General features: G+C 36.6%; 1 protein-coding gene across 4 annotated transcripts in view; it reads left to right on the top strand.

Annotated features, from left to right (window-relative positions):
- GIGYF2 (GRB10 interacting GYF protein 2) overlaps nt 1-16724 on the top strand; it is a 126355-nt gene that overhangs the window by 56679 nt on the left and 52952 nt on the right. For all 4 annotated transcript variants that reach the window (XM_060015918.1, XM_060015920.1, XM_060015917.1 and 1 more), the window contains one exon: nt 13273-13452. In XM_060015918.1, the coding sequence (XP_059871901.1) occupies nt 13273-13452 (180 nt within the window). The remainder of the gene's footprint in view (nt 1-13272; nt 13453-16724) is intronic.

Here is a 16724-nt window from a genome sequence, read left to right as displayed (position 1 = left end):
ATTAGTACAATCAGAATTATTGTACATAGTCTAGTCTTAGATCCTATAGACCAGCAGAGTTAAAACAAAATGTGGAGAGGAGGGTTCTTATAAAGCATTGCCAAATTTGTATTTTGCCAGGTGAGAAAATAATTTTAAAAATATATTCATCATAATTTTGTAAAAGAAAAGACATTTTGACACTTGAAGAAGGGTATAGCAATAAAGGGTAGTTGGCTGCCTCCAGTAAGTTTGTGAACCACTGTGTGGTTTTGCATTGTCCATGGCTTTGACCTGTATTGTTTCTTGCTTCCTGCCTATGTGAAAATGCCCATGATGAAGCTGTACACTAGTGCTGTTCCACTTATGGAACCACTGATTGCTAATTGTATCATAGTAATTCGTGGGCGGAAAGGTCCATGATTCTTCTTGATTTTCAGCTTGCTTCATTAAGTTCTAAAATTCATTACCTGAGGAGACAGCCTTTGTATACATACTATAGCTAACAAAATCAGTTATTTTCATTTGGGCCTTTTCAGGATTGTAACTTCTTACCTATAGCTTTTGTAGCACTCTTGCTCTAGGCTTTTACAGTTTTTTTTTTCTCTTGCGACTAAGTAAATACATAAAAAAACCTGTGAACAGGGCAGTCAGAAGGCTAATATCAAAACAGTGAAGCATTATCCTTTTTATATATAAAACTTTCCTAAATCTGGTTTAGATGGTGCTGGAAAGTGGAGTATTTGAGAGAGGTAAGATTTCAGTCCCCACTTAACAGATTACCCTGAATAACTCCATTCTTTGCACTCATGTAGTCAGTGTGGTTTAGCATAACGAAGACAGGGTGGGAAATCTAGCTGACTGGGTTCTGGCTCTGTTGGTTACATAGCTGTGCCAGTTTGGGCGAGCTACCCAATCCCCTTGGCCAGGCTTCCTTATATTAAAAAGAGAAAGAAAGAAAAGAGGGAATTAAATAACATGATCCTTTAAAATCCTACATGTTTGTAAACTTACTACCATTTCCCTCCACTGATAGAGGTTTCCTGTGTGATTTTTTTCTATATAATTTTATATATGCTTGTATGGCATTTAAAACATTATTGTTGCCCAATGTATGTAGATTTTCTTTCCATCAAATTTAAAAGTGTCTGATGGACAGACATGTTTATACTATTATATTTCCAGGTTATTTTCATATCTCTACAGGTACACAAGTGCTTTTTGAATGTGTTTTTCCTAGTCTGTATTTATATGATTCTTGTAAATTGATCCCAGTAGAAAGTAGAATTGGGATGGTTTGCTTGTGTCTCTCTGTGTGGGCTATAAAATATTTGCCCATTTATAAACTGTTTGATGGAAAAAATAGTACTTTATAAAAATGATAGTTTGGATGCTTCATTGGTCATCAAAATAATGGATTCATTTTACTCATTAGGTTGTAGCACTCAAAATTATGTCTTTTATTGTCATGTTGTAATGTAGTAGTATAGTTCATATTAAACAGTTAAGATATAAGTCATAATAACTACAAATGTTAAATGATTGCAGTATTACTGTGTATTTGTTCACTTCTGGTGTAAACAGTTTAAGACTGGAGAGAGTCATAATCATCTCTCCTGCCCTCCATAATTAGGGCAAATAGTGTGAGTTCTAATTCTATTATATAAGCTCAGAGATTCTTTTATATTTTAATTTCTTATTTGTAGAAGCACCTAATTTCAGCAATAATTTCATGCTTAAGAAATTAGGACACTCATCATTTTTCCTATGGCTTAAAAAAGTAAAAACAAAATGATTTTTTTTTGGGGGGGGGTCATTTGTTTTTCTTTGCTCATTTTGGATTTCTTTAATCCCTTCCAAATGAAAAAGATACATTTTTTAAAAAGCCACTGAATTTTTTCCAGGGTCTTTCTCTTCCCATTTCTATATTATAATGGAGAATTAGTATACATTTAGTAAAACAATTAAGAAGAAAATTTCCAATAATGCTTTCAAGAGGACTATTATTCTATTTCTAAAATTTAAGGAAAAAGAATAAAGAACCTTAATGTATGATCCTGTATGTAATGTCTTTGTTTTAAAACTCTATTGGCAATATCAAGCTCCATCCCTATTTGTCAGTCAGTTTTTTTCTCTGTTCTCCTTAAGGAAAGAAATAAGATTGAATATTTTCTCATGTACTCACCAGTTCTTTTGCTGGGCCAGCTTTATACACGGGTAGGTCTGGAGGAAGCTTTCAGAGACTGTCTTTTTGGTGAGGTAATTTTAATCTACAAGTCCAGCTTGTAGGTTCTCTTCTTGGACTGGGTTTACGGTTCACATTGCTCTGTTTATAATGTCGTGGGGGCTGCTTTCAGCTGAAGCTGATGTGATTGGTCACTTAGTCTGCGGGGGGCCAGTTAGCTCTGATCCTGTGGAAAAGAATGCTGGTTTGTTAGGAGGTCTTTCTTCACCCATCACAGACCTTAACAACTCTGGAGAAAGCCTCCAGAACTGACTTGGAGAAGGGGTGCATTTTTTCTCTCTAATCAGGACCGGTCTTTTAGTAAGTTTGCATAATCTTACTTAAGAGTTTATTTACAAGTTCAAAGGGATAAAATTCCCTGCAAGATTTCCTTTCAGCCGTCTTTCCTTATATAGCATGTTTAAGTGTGAGATATTTCCTTTACTAATCTTTTTTTCCTCCATTTCTTTTGGGAATATTTCCTTGGATAAGGACTTTTAGGTAGAAATTAATGAATTGATTTCACTAGTTTTCTTTTCATATCCCATCTCATCAGAATGACTACCACTAATTCTAGAACTAGTAATAGAGGTAATTTAGTTACCTGAAATCTTTTTTTGGGGGGCAAGGAGGCAGACTTTTTTATTTTATTTTTTTAAGGCTATGTACAGAAACCTTGAATAAGAAAACATTTAATTGTTTGGTTCCTTACACCTATCTCTAAAAAACACACCTGTGTGAAAGAACTGAAGAATTTTCTTAAATCATGCTTTAGTAATGTTTAGGGGATGTTTCCCTGAGGAGAAGTATGATGACATGCAATAAATATAGTGTTCAGGGTACAGAAACTTAAACATCTAAATAATGTCTAGCTGGAAAACGTCTGTGATCCAGCGTGTAGCAACCTCAAAGTGAGCTGTGGGATAGCTTTGTATAATGCCTTACTGAGCAGGACTTTTCTCCACCTCCATTAGCTGCTGATTTTAAAACTTTGATCAAATGTCACATGTAAGGGGATCTGAGATACAAAGGCTGCGATTGTTCATAGTAAAATCATGGAAGGCCTGCTGGGAAAATTATTAATCTAGACCAATATAATGCTGCTTAGAAAGTGAAATCCGCCTTTGTAGATTCCTTCTCCTCCCCCCACAATTAAAAAATATATTAATTCCTTCTTTGTTTTTATTAATGCCAAACATTTCAATACAAGTTCAGACACAGCACTGCAAACTTTGACCTTCAGAACTAGAGAAGGTAAAAGCATAAAGGAGAGACTTGTGGTGTGATGCACCTTCCCTGCATGTTCTGGTAGGAACTGTACTTAATTATCAATTGCTAGTTTACTGATTGGGGGCGGAAGAGGGAAGACAGTAAATATAGTGTAACACTGCCTTTCAGAAAGCAGTACTGAAGGTGTACCTGCCATGTGTCTTGAATAGACATTATAGTAAGCAAGATAGTAAAGGATTTTACCAACATTAGAAGCCCCTTTCCATAATATATTCAGACAGAAATCATTTACAAGATGATTGTCAAGAAAGAAATGTCTCAAGTGAAGAAGTATTCTGGTTTCTGGATTTCACAGTTTGAAAGTCTGCTGTGGTCTCTGAACAGTGATTCCTAATTGCTAACTGAATGGATGTCGTAGACCAGTTCTAGAGTGTCTCCTTAGGAGCATAGCACTCCCATTATAATAGCCGGAGCACATAAACTCATTTCTGTTTGAAGTTGCCCGGTTAGCTGAGATGAAACTGATATCGGCACAGATGATAAACCAACTTCACCCTAAAATACATGGGCCCTCCCGTCTAAACAGAATTAATGATTTCAGTTGGAGATGGCTCTAAAACATTCTTCTATAAATGAACATACATGCTGCTAGATATCTGTTCATTGATTGATTTATTTTTTATTCCAAATTACAATGATTAAACAAGATGCCAAGAATCAGGTACATTATTCTTTATTAAATTCAATTCTGTATCCCTAAATTGTTTGCTTTTCTTTCTGGCTAAAGCACTCCAGTATATAATCCATAATTGTACCACATGGTACCTGAAAACAACAAAACCTTTAGTTGGCGTGCAGTGTCTTGCCTATGTATATACATAATCTCACAATTTTTAACCTTTAGCCCTGGTCTCCAATGCTTTCTTTAGAAGATGCCTAGTCTCTTTCCAGTTCTGCATTGAAGCCCACTACTGATCACCTTCCCCCGAGATTTCAGGCAGTGTCTGGGTATATACCAGCAGATGACTGAGCATAAAGGTTATAGGAATATGGGGCATATTTAGACCACATGAGGTGCTTTTTCAGAGTCTGATATACAGCAGCCCCTCCAGTCTCTCCCAGCCAGGAGCTGCTGTGTTTTCGGGACCATATTAACCAGTGGAGCAGATTTGTTACCTCCTCAGGGGTTAGGGTGGGAGAAAAGTTGCAAATCTCTGGATATAGAATTTAAACTACTCCATCCTAGTTACCCTGAGTTTTGTTTACAACTGGGGGGAAAAGTAAATATCAATACCTGGATGGGATTCCCTTTCACTGTTTTCTCTGGTATTAGAAAATATTTTTAGTGTTAATCAGAGAATATATATCTGAATAGAGAAATACAAAGTTACTTGCTAGAAAAATTTGCACATAAACAAGCTTCAAAGTCTGTCCCATAATTCCCCTTTTGCTTTTGGAGTTTGGGCGCTTCTAAGTTCCAAGTTTCACAGCTGTAGATTTTGTTGGCTGAGTGCCTTTTTGCTCCATCTGAAGTTTTCCATAAACACCATTTCTGGCTGTAAGTCAAACATGCACACAGGTGCCCTTTTACTGCTCTTTCTCCTTAGGAAGTCCACTCAATTACACCAGACTAAAACCAATACTGCATTTTAATTTAATTTAGTTTTTAGAAGAGTCCTATTTAGACAATACGTTCAGGCAGAAACAATCAAGTATTTATTGCCGTTGGGGAAAGTATTTATATATGTAGTGCGGTTGTATTTTAGCACCTTTTATACATCTTGAGGAATTGTTGATGTAAGAATATAAAATGTGTTATACAGGTAGTATAGTTTGCTCATAAGACTGCCGTGTTTGCCATATTGAATAGAAAAAAAATATATTTTAAATTTATATTTCCTTACCTTTTAGAGGTCAGAGACACCTTTAAGACCCTGGCAAAAACCTTAGACCCTTTTCCCTGAAAAAAGATAAAAGCATGCCAGCGTGATAGGTGCTTCTAGTTTAAGGATTCATAGCCCCAAGCTCATTTGTTGACTATAGGTTAGAAATATTTAGTTCAGGCATTAATTTGTAAATTATTTAATTATGTTTACCTTTAAATCATCTTGTTTACATATTAATCTGTTAAGATTTTTTAAAAAGTCAACTAAAATATTTGGCTACTCAACTTTGTCATATTGCTAATGTTACAGAAAGAGGAAGACTTTGATTTTAAGTGCTGAGAAAGGCCATGTGGGTGTGGGTATCCCTCGTTCATTTTAGCCCTGGTCACTTTGGAGTCATGTAATTTTTAGACATTAAAGGAGCTTTAGATATTATCTTCTGAGTTGCCCATGAACAACTTTATCATTTATTTTAAGTTGTATCAATAATACACAAATATATTTATTTTTTTAACCCTGTAATGAGTTAACTCATTATAAAGTTTTTTGGCACCCTCAATCCCCACCCAAATTTATATACATACAAATCTACTCTAATCATTTAGGTTATAAAGGATTTATTTTAATGTTTTAGAGCAATTCTTGCATACAGTATAATTTATATTGTAAGTTATATTAGTAGTAATTGGAAATGTATACTCTATTAGATTGTACTTGAAGTCATTTTTTTACCCTTCAAAATAATTTTGAGTAAAATTTTTATATTGTTATATATTAAGTTGATCTTAACATTTTTTTCAGGGGTACACATTTTGTTATCGTTTATCTGCTGGAAGCTTAACAAATTTAGTTCCATTTAGACATCTTGGCAGTCTCTATCCTGAAGCTTTTCTATGCATGATATGTCTATTGCTTTTTTAGAGCCCCTTAGAATTAGATCCCAGAACTTCCTTTTTCTACTTTATTTTTGTAGAATTTCTGGCTGCTTCTGATGGGTTTAATTTGTGAGTAAACTCTGGATTAGGAGTTTGAACATCTATGTTCTATTTTTGATTTGGTCACTACTCAGCTGTGTGACCGTGGGAGATCCCCCTACAGGTATCCCTTTCCTCACAGGAACAATAAAGATGGTAAGGTTGAAGGTAAATGAGCTCCCTGCTCCAGTCCAGTCCAGTGGCTGGTCCCAGCACAGAGTGAAGCCCAGGGACCCTGTGAAGTCCTTGGTTCTCACAGTCACTACCCAGGATTAGTTTATATCTAAGATTTTTTCTGCCCTAAAATCCTTTCATGTTATTATTTGTAAGAAGTTATATGAATGTAATTTTATCATTCTGACCCCTGACTTCAAAGTTCTTAAAGAAGCTCCTAATTTCTTCAGTAAATCTTTATCAAGTATCTAACCGTGCCTTGCATCTTGGTCTGATGGCTCTCCCAGCCTTCCCTGGCTTCTTCCCTCCTTCCTTTCATGCAGGCATTTCCCATAATAAAATCTTTGGATGTTTAAAAAAAAAAAAAAAAGATGGTAAGGTTGACTCAACCCTTGTGGTTATTATGAGGATCGGATGAGATATATCAATGCATTTTGTCAACTGTAGTGTATCAAGTCATTTGTTTACATGTGTGTCCCTCGACTGTGGACCTGGAGGGTAGGTGCTATGTCTAAGTCTCTTCTTTATTTTCAGTCATATGTCTTTAACTGTATTTGTTCATGGAGAAAGCACTCATCTTAATGTGTGCAAGAGGTATGAGTAAACAAACAAACAAAAAATGGTAAAGTAGTACTGTTTCTCTGGGAAAATATTTGGTAGTACTTACTGAAGTTGAATATACCTTATGGCCCAGCAGTTTCACTCCTAGGTAAATATTAACAGAATTGGAAATACATGCTCACCAAATTTCACATCCAGGAATGTTTATAGCAGCACAGTTTATAATAGCAAAAAACTAGAAACAACCTAAATCAGTAGTAGAGTAATACATTGTGGTCTGTTCATACAATGAGATCCCATACCACAGTGCAAAAGAACAAGCTTCTGTTCTCTGTAACAACGTGGATGAATTTCCCGTAATGTTCAATGGAAGAAGCCACACATACTACAGAATGGGAGAAAATATTTGCAAACAAAGCGACTGACGAGGGCTTAATTTCCAAAATACACAAACAGCTCATACAACTCAATAACAAAAAAACAAACAACTCAATTGAAAAATGGGCAGAAGACCTAAATAGACATTTCTCCAAAGAAGAAATATGAGTGGTCAATAGTACATGAAAAGATGCTTGATGTCTCTTAATTATTAGAGAAATGCAAGTCAAAACTACAACGAGGTACCACCTCACACCAGTCAGAATGGCCGTCAATAAAAACTGTACAGGGGCTTCCCTGGTGGCACAGTGATTGAGAATCTGCCTGCCAATGAAGGGGACACGAGTTCGAGACCTGGTCTGGGAAGATCCCACATGCCGCGGGGCAACTGGGCCCATGAGCCGCAACTACTGAGCCTGCGCGTCTGGAGCCTGTGCTCCGCAACAAGAGAGGCCGCGACAGTGAGAGGCCCACGCACCACGATGAAGAGTGGCCCCCACTCTCCACAGCTAGAGAAAGCCCTTGCACAGAAACGAAGACCCAACACAGCAAAAAATAAAAAAATTAAAATAAATAAAATTTATGAAAAAAAATACTGTACAAATAACAGGGAATTCCCTGGTGGTCCAGTGGTTAGGATTCCCAGCGTTCACTGCTGAGGGCCTGGGTTCAGTCCCTGGTTGGGGAACTAAGATCCCGCTAACCATGAGGTGCCGCCAGAAAAAAACAAAACCAAAAAAATCTCTACAAATAACAAATGCTGGAGAGGATGTATGAGAAAAGGAAACCCTCCTACACTGTTGGTGGGAATGTAAGTTGGTACAGCCACTATGGAAAACAATAGGGAGGTTCCTCAGAAGACTAAAAATAGAATTATCATATGATGTAGCGATTCTACTCCTGGGCATATACCCAGACAAAACTCTAGTTCAAAAAGATACATGCACCCCTGTGTTCATAGCAGCACTGTTCACAATAGCAAGACATGGAAGCAACAGATGAATGGATAAAAAAGGTATGGTACATATATACAATGGAATACTACTCAGCCATAAAAAGGAATGAAATAATGCCATTTGCAGCAACACGGATGCAACTAGAGATTATTGAACTAAGTGAAGTAAGAAAGAGACAAATACCATATGATATCACTTATATGTGGAATCTAAAATATGACACAAATGAACCTTTCTATGAAACAGAATCATGGACATAGAGAACAGACTTGTGGTTACCAAGGGAGAGGGGGTTGGGGGAGGGGTGGAGTGGGAGGTTGGGATTAGCAGATGTAAGCTTTTATATATAGAATGGGTAAACAATAGGTCCTACTGTACGACACAGAGAACTATATTCAATACTCTGTGATAAACCATAATGGAAAAGAATATTTAAAAAAGGGTATGTATGTATGTATAACTGAATCACTTTGATGTACAGCAGAAATTAACATAACATTGTTAATTAAACAACTATACTTCAATAAAAAAAAGCCAGACGTAAACTGACATTCCATTTATATAAAAAAGGTCAAAAATAGGCAAAACTAATCTTTGGAGATAGAAGGCAGGATAGCGTTTACCTTGGTAAGGGCCGATTGGGAGGACATGAAGACTTTTGAGAGGTCCTGATAAATTTTTTTTTTAAATCTTAGTAGTTAGGTGGATATATATTGCTTTGTGAAAACTCTGAATTGTACATTTATGATTTGTGTACTTCTTGATATGAATGTTATACTTCAATAATAAGTTTTCATTCATTCATTCTTTTATTTTTGGCTGCATTGGGTCTTCGTTGCTGCACGCGAGCTTTCTCTTGTGGCGAGCCGGTGCTACTCTGTTGCTGTGCGCAGACTTCTCATTGCAGTGGCTTCTCTTGTTGCGGAGCACGGGCTCCAGGCGCGGACTTCAGTAGTTGTGGCTCATGAGCTCTAGAGCGCAGGCTCAGTAGTTGTGGTGCACGGGCTTAGTTGCTCTGTGGCATGTGGGATCTTCCTGGACCAGGGCTCGAACCCGTGTCCCCTGCATTGACAGGCGGATTCTTACCACTGCACCACCAGGGAAGTCCAATACTGTTTTCTTAAAGGTAGGAGGAGGAGATGAGTATGGTACATTTAAAAGTCCTTGAATCCTTTTCATCCTTCTCTTATGAAAATGACAATGATGCCTGAACGCAAAACTTTCTTTACCTTGCACTTATATGTGGGATATGTTTGGCATGTCAGAATTACATTATTCTGGTTTTCCTTGGTTTACTGGAGAAGTTGTCACCCAGATCTTTCTGTTTCAGTTATTCGTTATGCAACATTTGATATATCAAAAAATATATTGCAGTTTTTAGGAATTATTTTGTAGAAACAAGCACTTGGTAACAAGATCTGAACTCCTTTGTTATAGAATTTTTGAACTGGAATTGGCTAGTGTTTGTGTAAATTCAGATGGCTACTTCAGTAACACACACACACACACACACACACACACACACACACACACACACACACACACACACACACACACACACACACACACACACCCTCTTTCATATTAGGAATGGGATCTTTAGTCAAGGTGTACAGATCAGAATTGGAGACAATTTAAAATCAGGTCTATGACTCCACGATCTTCATTCTTTCTTTAGTACTGTGCTCCTCTATATCTTCAAAATTTCTGTCACAAATCCTTTTTGGAACAAAGAATGGCATAAATAGTCATTTAAACTTTATGAGGTACAGATTTTCCAACAGGTTGAGAATTATGAGATTGCAGTAAGCAGAAAAGCAAGATTTTTTTCTTCCTTTAGTTTCCCTATTTTACCCTATCCTGTCCTTTATATTTTTCTTATTCCTAGGTACCAATATGAAAAGTATACGTAGGACTTGACAGTTATGAAGGTTATAGAAGCTGCTAGTTTAGAAAACAATGCAGACAAATTATTCACATAAAGGGAAATAAAGTCAGCAAACAATCTGAAAAATCTTTGATGTGAAAAATTCATATTCGAGCCACATTAGTATACCATTTTACAACCATTAAAGTAGAAAAGCTTCAAAAGACTAGCAGCACTTAGTTTTGAGGATCTAAAATGGTCTGGTGGTCTTACCTACCCTTTTTTTGAGGAGGAGAGAAAGGTATGCCAACGTATGAAGTCTGTCATTTGACCTAGTAATTTTACTCTTTGAAGTTTTTTTTCAGAAGTAGTAGTTCAGAAAAACAAAACACATATGCACACAGATATTTCTTCCTTGTTATCTAGTTCTCAAAAAGTTAGTTACGATGCAAATGTCCACTGGGGAATAATCTACTAGATAGTGCAACAGCTGCAAGGTATACCTGCTGTGTATCCATTTATATTATCAGTAAGATGTATAATCACAGAGAATTATTTGCTATTTAGATTACAAAATAGTGGGTACACTGATTGAAACTACATTTTAAAGATGTTATGTAAAAACTAACCACAGATATGTAGAGTTCTATTTCTATGGTTGAGGAATTACTGGTATTTTTATTTTTAATATCTTTAATTTTTTGCAACTTATCATCTGTTAGAAAAAACTGTAATGACCAGTTTTTGATGCGTTAAGCATTTTGCCATTAATGGGTTTCCTTTGCTTATTTTGGTACATTCATTACTTCTCAAAGATGTAGTGTAAAAGTAGATGAAAAAAAATAAAATTAAAAAAAAAAAAAAGTAGATGAAAATCAGTGTTTTGACCAGCTCATCCATCAGGCGATTGTATTCTCAATATGCCTGGCACATATTGCTTGTGACTGAATGATTTACATATGTTAAAAGTCATTTGCCATCACTTATCAATTTATATGCATTAGGGATTTCTTTGTTTTAAATTTCTCTTCTGTGAGTATAGCTGTATTTTTCATCAAGTCATATAATGGATGTGGGCTTTGTAAAATGTCTCATCCCTTCTTATTCTGAGCAAGAGAACCTGGAATGTCTTCTGACCCTTCTAACCCAAGGGCAGACATGGAATGTATCTATACTTGAATTCATAAAACTTGGCACTTAGTGCAATATGCAATAAATATTTGTTAAATGAGTCAGAAGGTTAAGATTTGAATCCTGTGTCATTTAAATAGTGGTGTGTGATTTTGGACAATTCTCCTGGGTTACCTTTTTGAGCCTCAATATTCTCAGCTGTAAAATGGGAAAAATAATTTCTAATACTGAGTATTGTTATGAAGATTAAATCAGTTAAGTGAGTGTTTTTATTAACTGTGGCCATGTAACAAGTTACCCCAAAACTTAGTGGCCGAAAGCAGCAAACATTTATTTTCTCAGTTTCTGTGGGCCAGGATGGAGCAGCCTAAGCTAGGTGGTTCTGGCCTGTGTCTCTCATGAGGCTGCAGTCATCTCAGGGCTCATCTGGGGTTGGATCCGCTTCCAAGCTCACTCACGAGGCTGTTGGCAAGCCTCAGTTCTTTGCCATGTGGGCTTCTCCACAGGGCTGCCTCACAACAGGGCCGCTGGATTCCCTCAGAGAGAGCGTCCAAGATGGAAGTTTTTAACTTAGTATCAGAAGTGACATCTCATCACTTCTGCTGGATTGTTAGGAGCAAGCCAGCCCACACTTAAGGTGAGGGAATTACACAGAGGCCAGAAGTCAGGGATTGTTGAGGGCTGTCTTAGAGGCTGCCTGTCATAATAAGGGTATTTTGCCCAGCAAATAATTGTACCCCCCCCATTCCAAGATTATTCTGTAATAGAATAATATCTTGTAACAACCTAATAACTGTTTGGGTGAACAGGATATGGAATCTTAATACATGTGAAATTGAATATAAGAGGATGACCAGAAATTAGAATTTCCTCATTTTCAAATGTGCAATTTTTTTTTACTTTTAATATGGTTTAATGAAAAGAATTGAGGTTGTTACTGTGAGAATTTGCATATTTTATTGTTATAAACTGAAGGTATCAATGTATGTTTTGGATATTCAGCTACATACTTTAATGTGAGATTTTGGGTAATTTGTTGTGAATTGTAAGTGGTAGCACATGTGGTATGGTGACTGAAGAATTTGCACAGTTCAGAATTATCTTGTCCTTTGAAACCAGTCTAGTTTACTTGGCATAACAGGCTCTCTTTCACTGTTAATGTAACTCTTGAGTTGCATCAGGTTAGACATAGCTTAGCTTTGAATTCTGTTCCAGAGCAATTTGTTGTACGCCTGTAGTGTACTAGGTGCTAGAGTAAAGGAAAAGTAGAGTGCCTCCACACTCTGGTTTTGAGCTTACAGTCTGTTTTGGAATAAAAGAGAGGTTGAAGTTTACAGATACCCTATTTGGACAGAATCACCAGTAGAAGTTGATTAAATAAATTAAGTTGATTTAGTAAATCATGTAGTTAAAAATATTGTATGACTTAAAAACGGAAAAAAAGAAGTATATGCTGGTAAGGAAGGACTGCCAAGTGAAAACAGCGAGGGTACAAAACAACATATGTAACAGCCTGAGGGTAGTGCTGTGTGAGTGTGAATGAGAGATCTGTATATATATGCATAAGCATAGCCATGGTCAGTGTTTGGAAGGCTTTATAAGAAACTGTTGATGGTGGTTACTTCTGGGGAGCAAGACTCTGGGGGGCTCTTGTGTAGCGGGAAGGTTGATTCAGTTTTCATTGCATGGCCTTTTAAAAAATGCGCATATTATTTTGTTTAAAAAAATAATTTCCCAGTCTTAGAACATTCAGCTTTGAGAAATGTGTCTAATAATATACACATATATCCACAGTTATTTATACTGCCTGAACGTTGAAATGGACACCTTTGCAGAAAAGCTTGATTTGAGCAATCAAGTCTGTTCAGAATCCTTGCTGGCTGAGGCTTATGTTGACTCATTTTCTTTCCAGGGAGACCAAATTTTGAGGAAGGTGGGCCAACATCAGTGGGAAGAAAGCATGAATTTATACGATCAGAAAGTGAAAATTGGCGTATTTTTAGAGAGGAACAGAATGGAGAAGATGAAGATGGAGGTTGGCGACTAGCTGGATCAAGGAGGGATGGAGAGAGGTGGCGACCTCACAGTCCTGGTAAGAATTCTGCTGAGTAAAAGCACACAGGGGCCGAAATAGTGAGGATTTAAATGGTGGGAATTGTTAGGGATAAAGTGGAAAACATAAACCAGCAAAGAAAAACAAGAGGGGTCATGTTTATGTTGTCACACTCAGTCTTGCTCCCACAAAAATTTTTAACGTAAAATATTCCCCACAGCTATTTAATTGATTAAAGTCACTTTTATTTTTCTGGGGCAGTGTGGTTTAATGGGAAGCACCTGCCCTTAACTGCAAAAATGAGAGAGGGTTTCATTCAGTTTTCCTAAATTTTTGAATCTTTTTTCAGCATGCGTTTTTCTTAGGTGATAATTATATGCTTACTTAGGAATATGGGCTCCCCCTGAAGTGAGTTTTTTTCCTGCATAAGAGAGGATTTATTCTTTTTTTCTCTTTTTGTCCTAAAAATGTGATTTCTGCTCATTTGAAGAATAAACTTTAAACCCAGGTCAAAAACATAATCACAAGTTTATTCTTTTGTCCCTCTAACTTTAGAAAAAGGGGAGAGAATAGTCGTGATTAGTGGTTTTATAAGTTCTTCTGTTTGACTCTTAAGAATGCTTCAAACTGTTCTTCCCCGACATTAGATATGTTGGTAATTGAAGACACTGGTGCTTTGTGTCAAAGAACGTTCCCTACCCAAGTGTTGATTCTATGCCTCATGATCATCAGATGCCACTGTAGTTTAAATCTTGGGGTCATGCAGAACTGAAGCATACAAAGAGTGTGTACATGTCTTTTGAATTTCACATGCGTAACATTGTTTTATCTATTGGCTATATGCCAAGGAAGCTTACTTTAATAGAGGAAGTTATAATAATAATGTAAACTGTTTTTATTTATTTTTTAAAATTAAGTTATTAACAAACCATTAGTCTCCGTCTGAGTTAACATTATAACAGGCATTCAGGGTGCTTTGTGGCGCTGTGGGTAGGTGGAAACTTAGTGAAGTTAATCTTTGGATAGAGTTATAATGCTTTTACCCCAACTCCTCATTGGCTGCCTCTTGGGTGAGTTTTCTGTTGTTAGTGGGCATTGTTTGCATCACAGTTATTTAGGCAGTTCTCATCAGTCTGTGTCATGGGCAACCGTCTGTTATAGTTCTCTTCAAGGCATCACGGCATTTTGTGCTGAGCTTGCCTGTAAGCAGAAGGGTTTGTAGACTATGTTCCTAACAAGCATTCACTGAAACAATGGACGGGATCTGGGCTGAGCAAGAAGAAAAATTCCAGCTGATCAAAAACAAACAAGGTGAATGTTTTGGAAGATGAACAGTGTTTCTGAGCCCAAACGTCTGATGTTGATTCTGTTAAAGCGAGTTAAAAGTAAAACTTTAGTGTTATATTCTACCACTTACCCTCCTCACCCAAGAGCTTAGATTTTGGATGTATATAGTAGTCCTTTTTTTTTTCCCCCATCTTTTCTAAATCTTTCTTTCCAGTATTTGACTTTTCATGTCAGTTTTGTCATCAGCTTGACAATTTTCCAAAATTTTTATCCATATATTTTAAAAAGACAGTTTGGGGGACATAAAGATGCATGGGGGGCTGAAAAAACACTGTAAATAGGCATTAAAAAAATACCATCTACTTTTTCAACCCAGCATATTAAAAATAAGTCTGATTATATCAGTTGTTATCAGTTACCCTTAACATTTTAGTTAATCCTTTATTAGGCTTTGATTAAAATTTTAAATATCATGATTTTGACTTATGAAAATAGTATCAAACTTTAGTTCTGATACAAGGTCTATAAAGCAGTGGTCTCAGTCTTAATAAACTAGAGATGTGCCTTATCTGCTAAATTTAGTTTCGTGAATAAAATTTTATTAACTATTTATGACAACAAAAATATTATGGTATATAGTTTTATTAAAGTATGGCTCACAGTTGGATATGTATGGAGTTGGGAGCATTAAGGACAGCTAAGCACCCACTCTGGGAGGTGAACTTAGGAAACTTAGTTAAGAGAGAAGAATGAGCCACATGCCTAGAAGGATAGATTTCTATCACAGTGCATACTTAGAAGTGAGAGTAGCAGACAGAGTACTCTGGAATTCAGCTTTTGATCGTGAGTACTTCTTTGGGATAATGACTCTAGGTTAACATTTAGGCAGTCTGGGTATAAAATTCCTTCATTTTCATAGAAGATAGTAAATTGTGTTTTGTTGTTGTAAGTAAAGTGTGGGAAGTGGGAGAATAATGTTTTCTTACCTTTTGTAAGTGGCTTATAAGATGCTACCTGTATTTGGTGTTTTAACATTTTGCCCTTCGGATTGCTGGTTTTAGCAAATTGGGCCTCAGTAGTATAGTAACATTTAACTGTGACCTCATTTCTTTTGCTGTCTCCCACAGAGAAAGCAAAGATACACGTTAAGACATGTGTCTCCTCTTAAGACTCTCTTAGGCTCAGGTTTGTCAGATTTTAACAAGAACCACCCCCCCCCCTTTTTTTTAGAGAGAGAAAATACCTTAACTTGTAGCTTTTGGTCTTAGCCATTCGTTTTTTGTTGGAAAGTAGATGTGCTAAATAATATGCAAGGGTGGATTTAGGAATGTCCCTGGGGGTATTAAATTAAAACTCCCTAGGGAGAGTTAAGAGATGAGAGAAAAGGAAAAGGAGAGTAAGCATGTTATTGTGGAAAAAGCAGTAGAGGATGCAGAATTGGATTCTAGTTCTACTTTTCATTATGCACGTTACTTCTGCTGTCAGAGGTTTTGCTTCTTAAACTATAAAACTAGGATAGTGGGCCAAATATGACATGTCAGTGCTATAATTCCATGACTTTTTTTGGGAATCAGAATTACAAATGGGATCCTAGCGCTGTTAAGTGGACATGATGAGTTTGATATTATGAATTGACATAATATCATAGTATCCTGGATATTATTATATATTATCAAGGGAGCTGGTCTTATCCATAAAGAATGATATTTTCATCAGAAGAAAGAAAATGCTTTAAGACTTGCCAAAGGGAAGGCATGGACCTCAGTATGGAAAGATATCCAGTGCCGTAAGTCTGGGCTAGGAGTGGGCCACGTGAGTGGCCTAGCAGCATTTCAGTCAGATATCTAGAGCTTATTAAAAGTATGTACTTTGCAGAGAACTGTGTTTTAAAAGTGATTTGTTTTAAATTTATCCTTAAAAGCTTTAGAGTATGTTGTGTGACTCAGTAGTTAATGATGATAACTACTGTTGTCACTTAGTGATGGCGTATCATATATAATACTGAGCTTTGAGCTTCGTTTCAT

This window comes from Delphinus delphis, chromosome 7, assembly GCF_949987515.2.
Source record: "Delphinus delphis chromosome 7, mDelDel1.2, whole genome shotgun sequence".
NCBI classification, from domain to species: Eukaryota; Metazoa; Chordata; class Mammalia; order Artiodactyla; family Delphinidae; genus Delphinus; species Delphinus delphis.
This window is presented reverse-complemented; position numbering and strand designations above follow the sequence as displayed.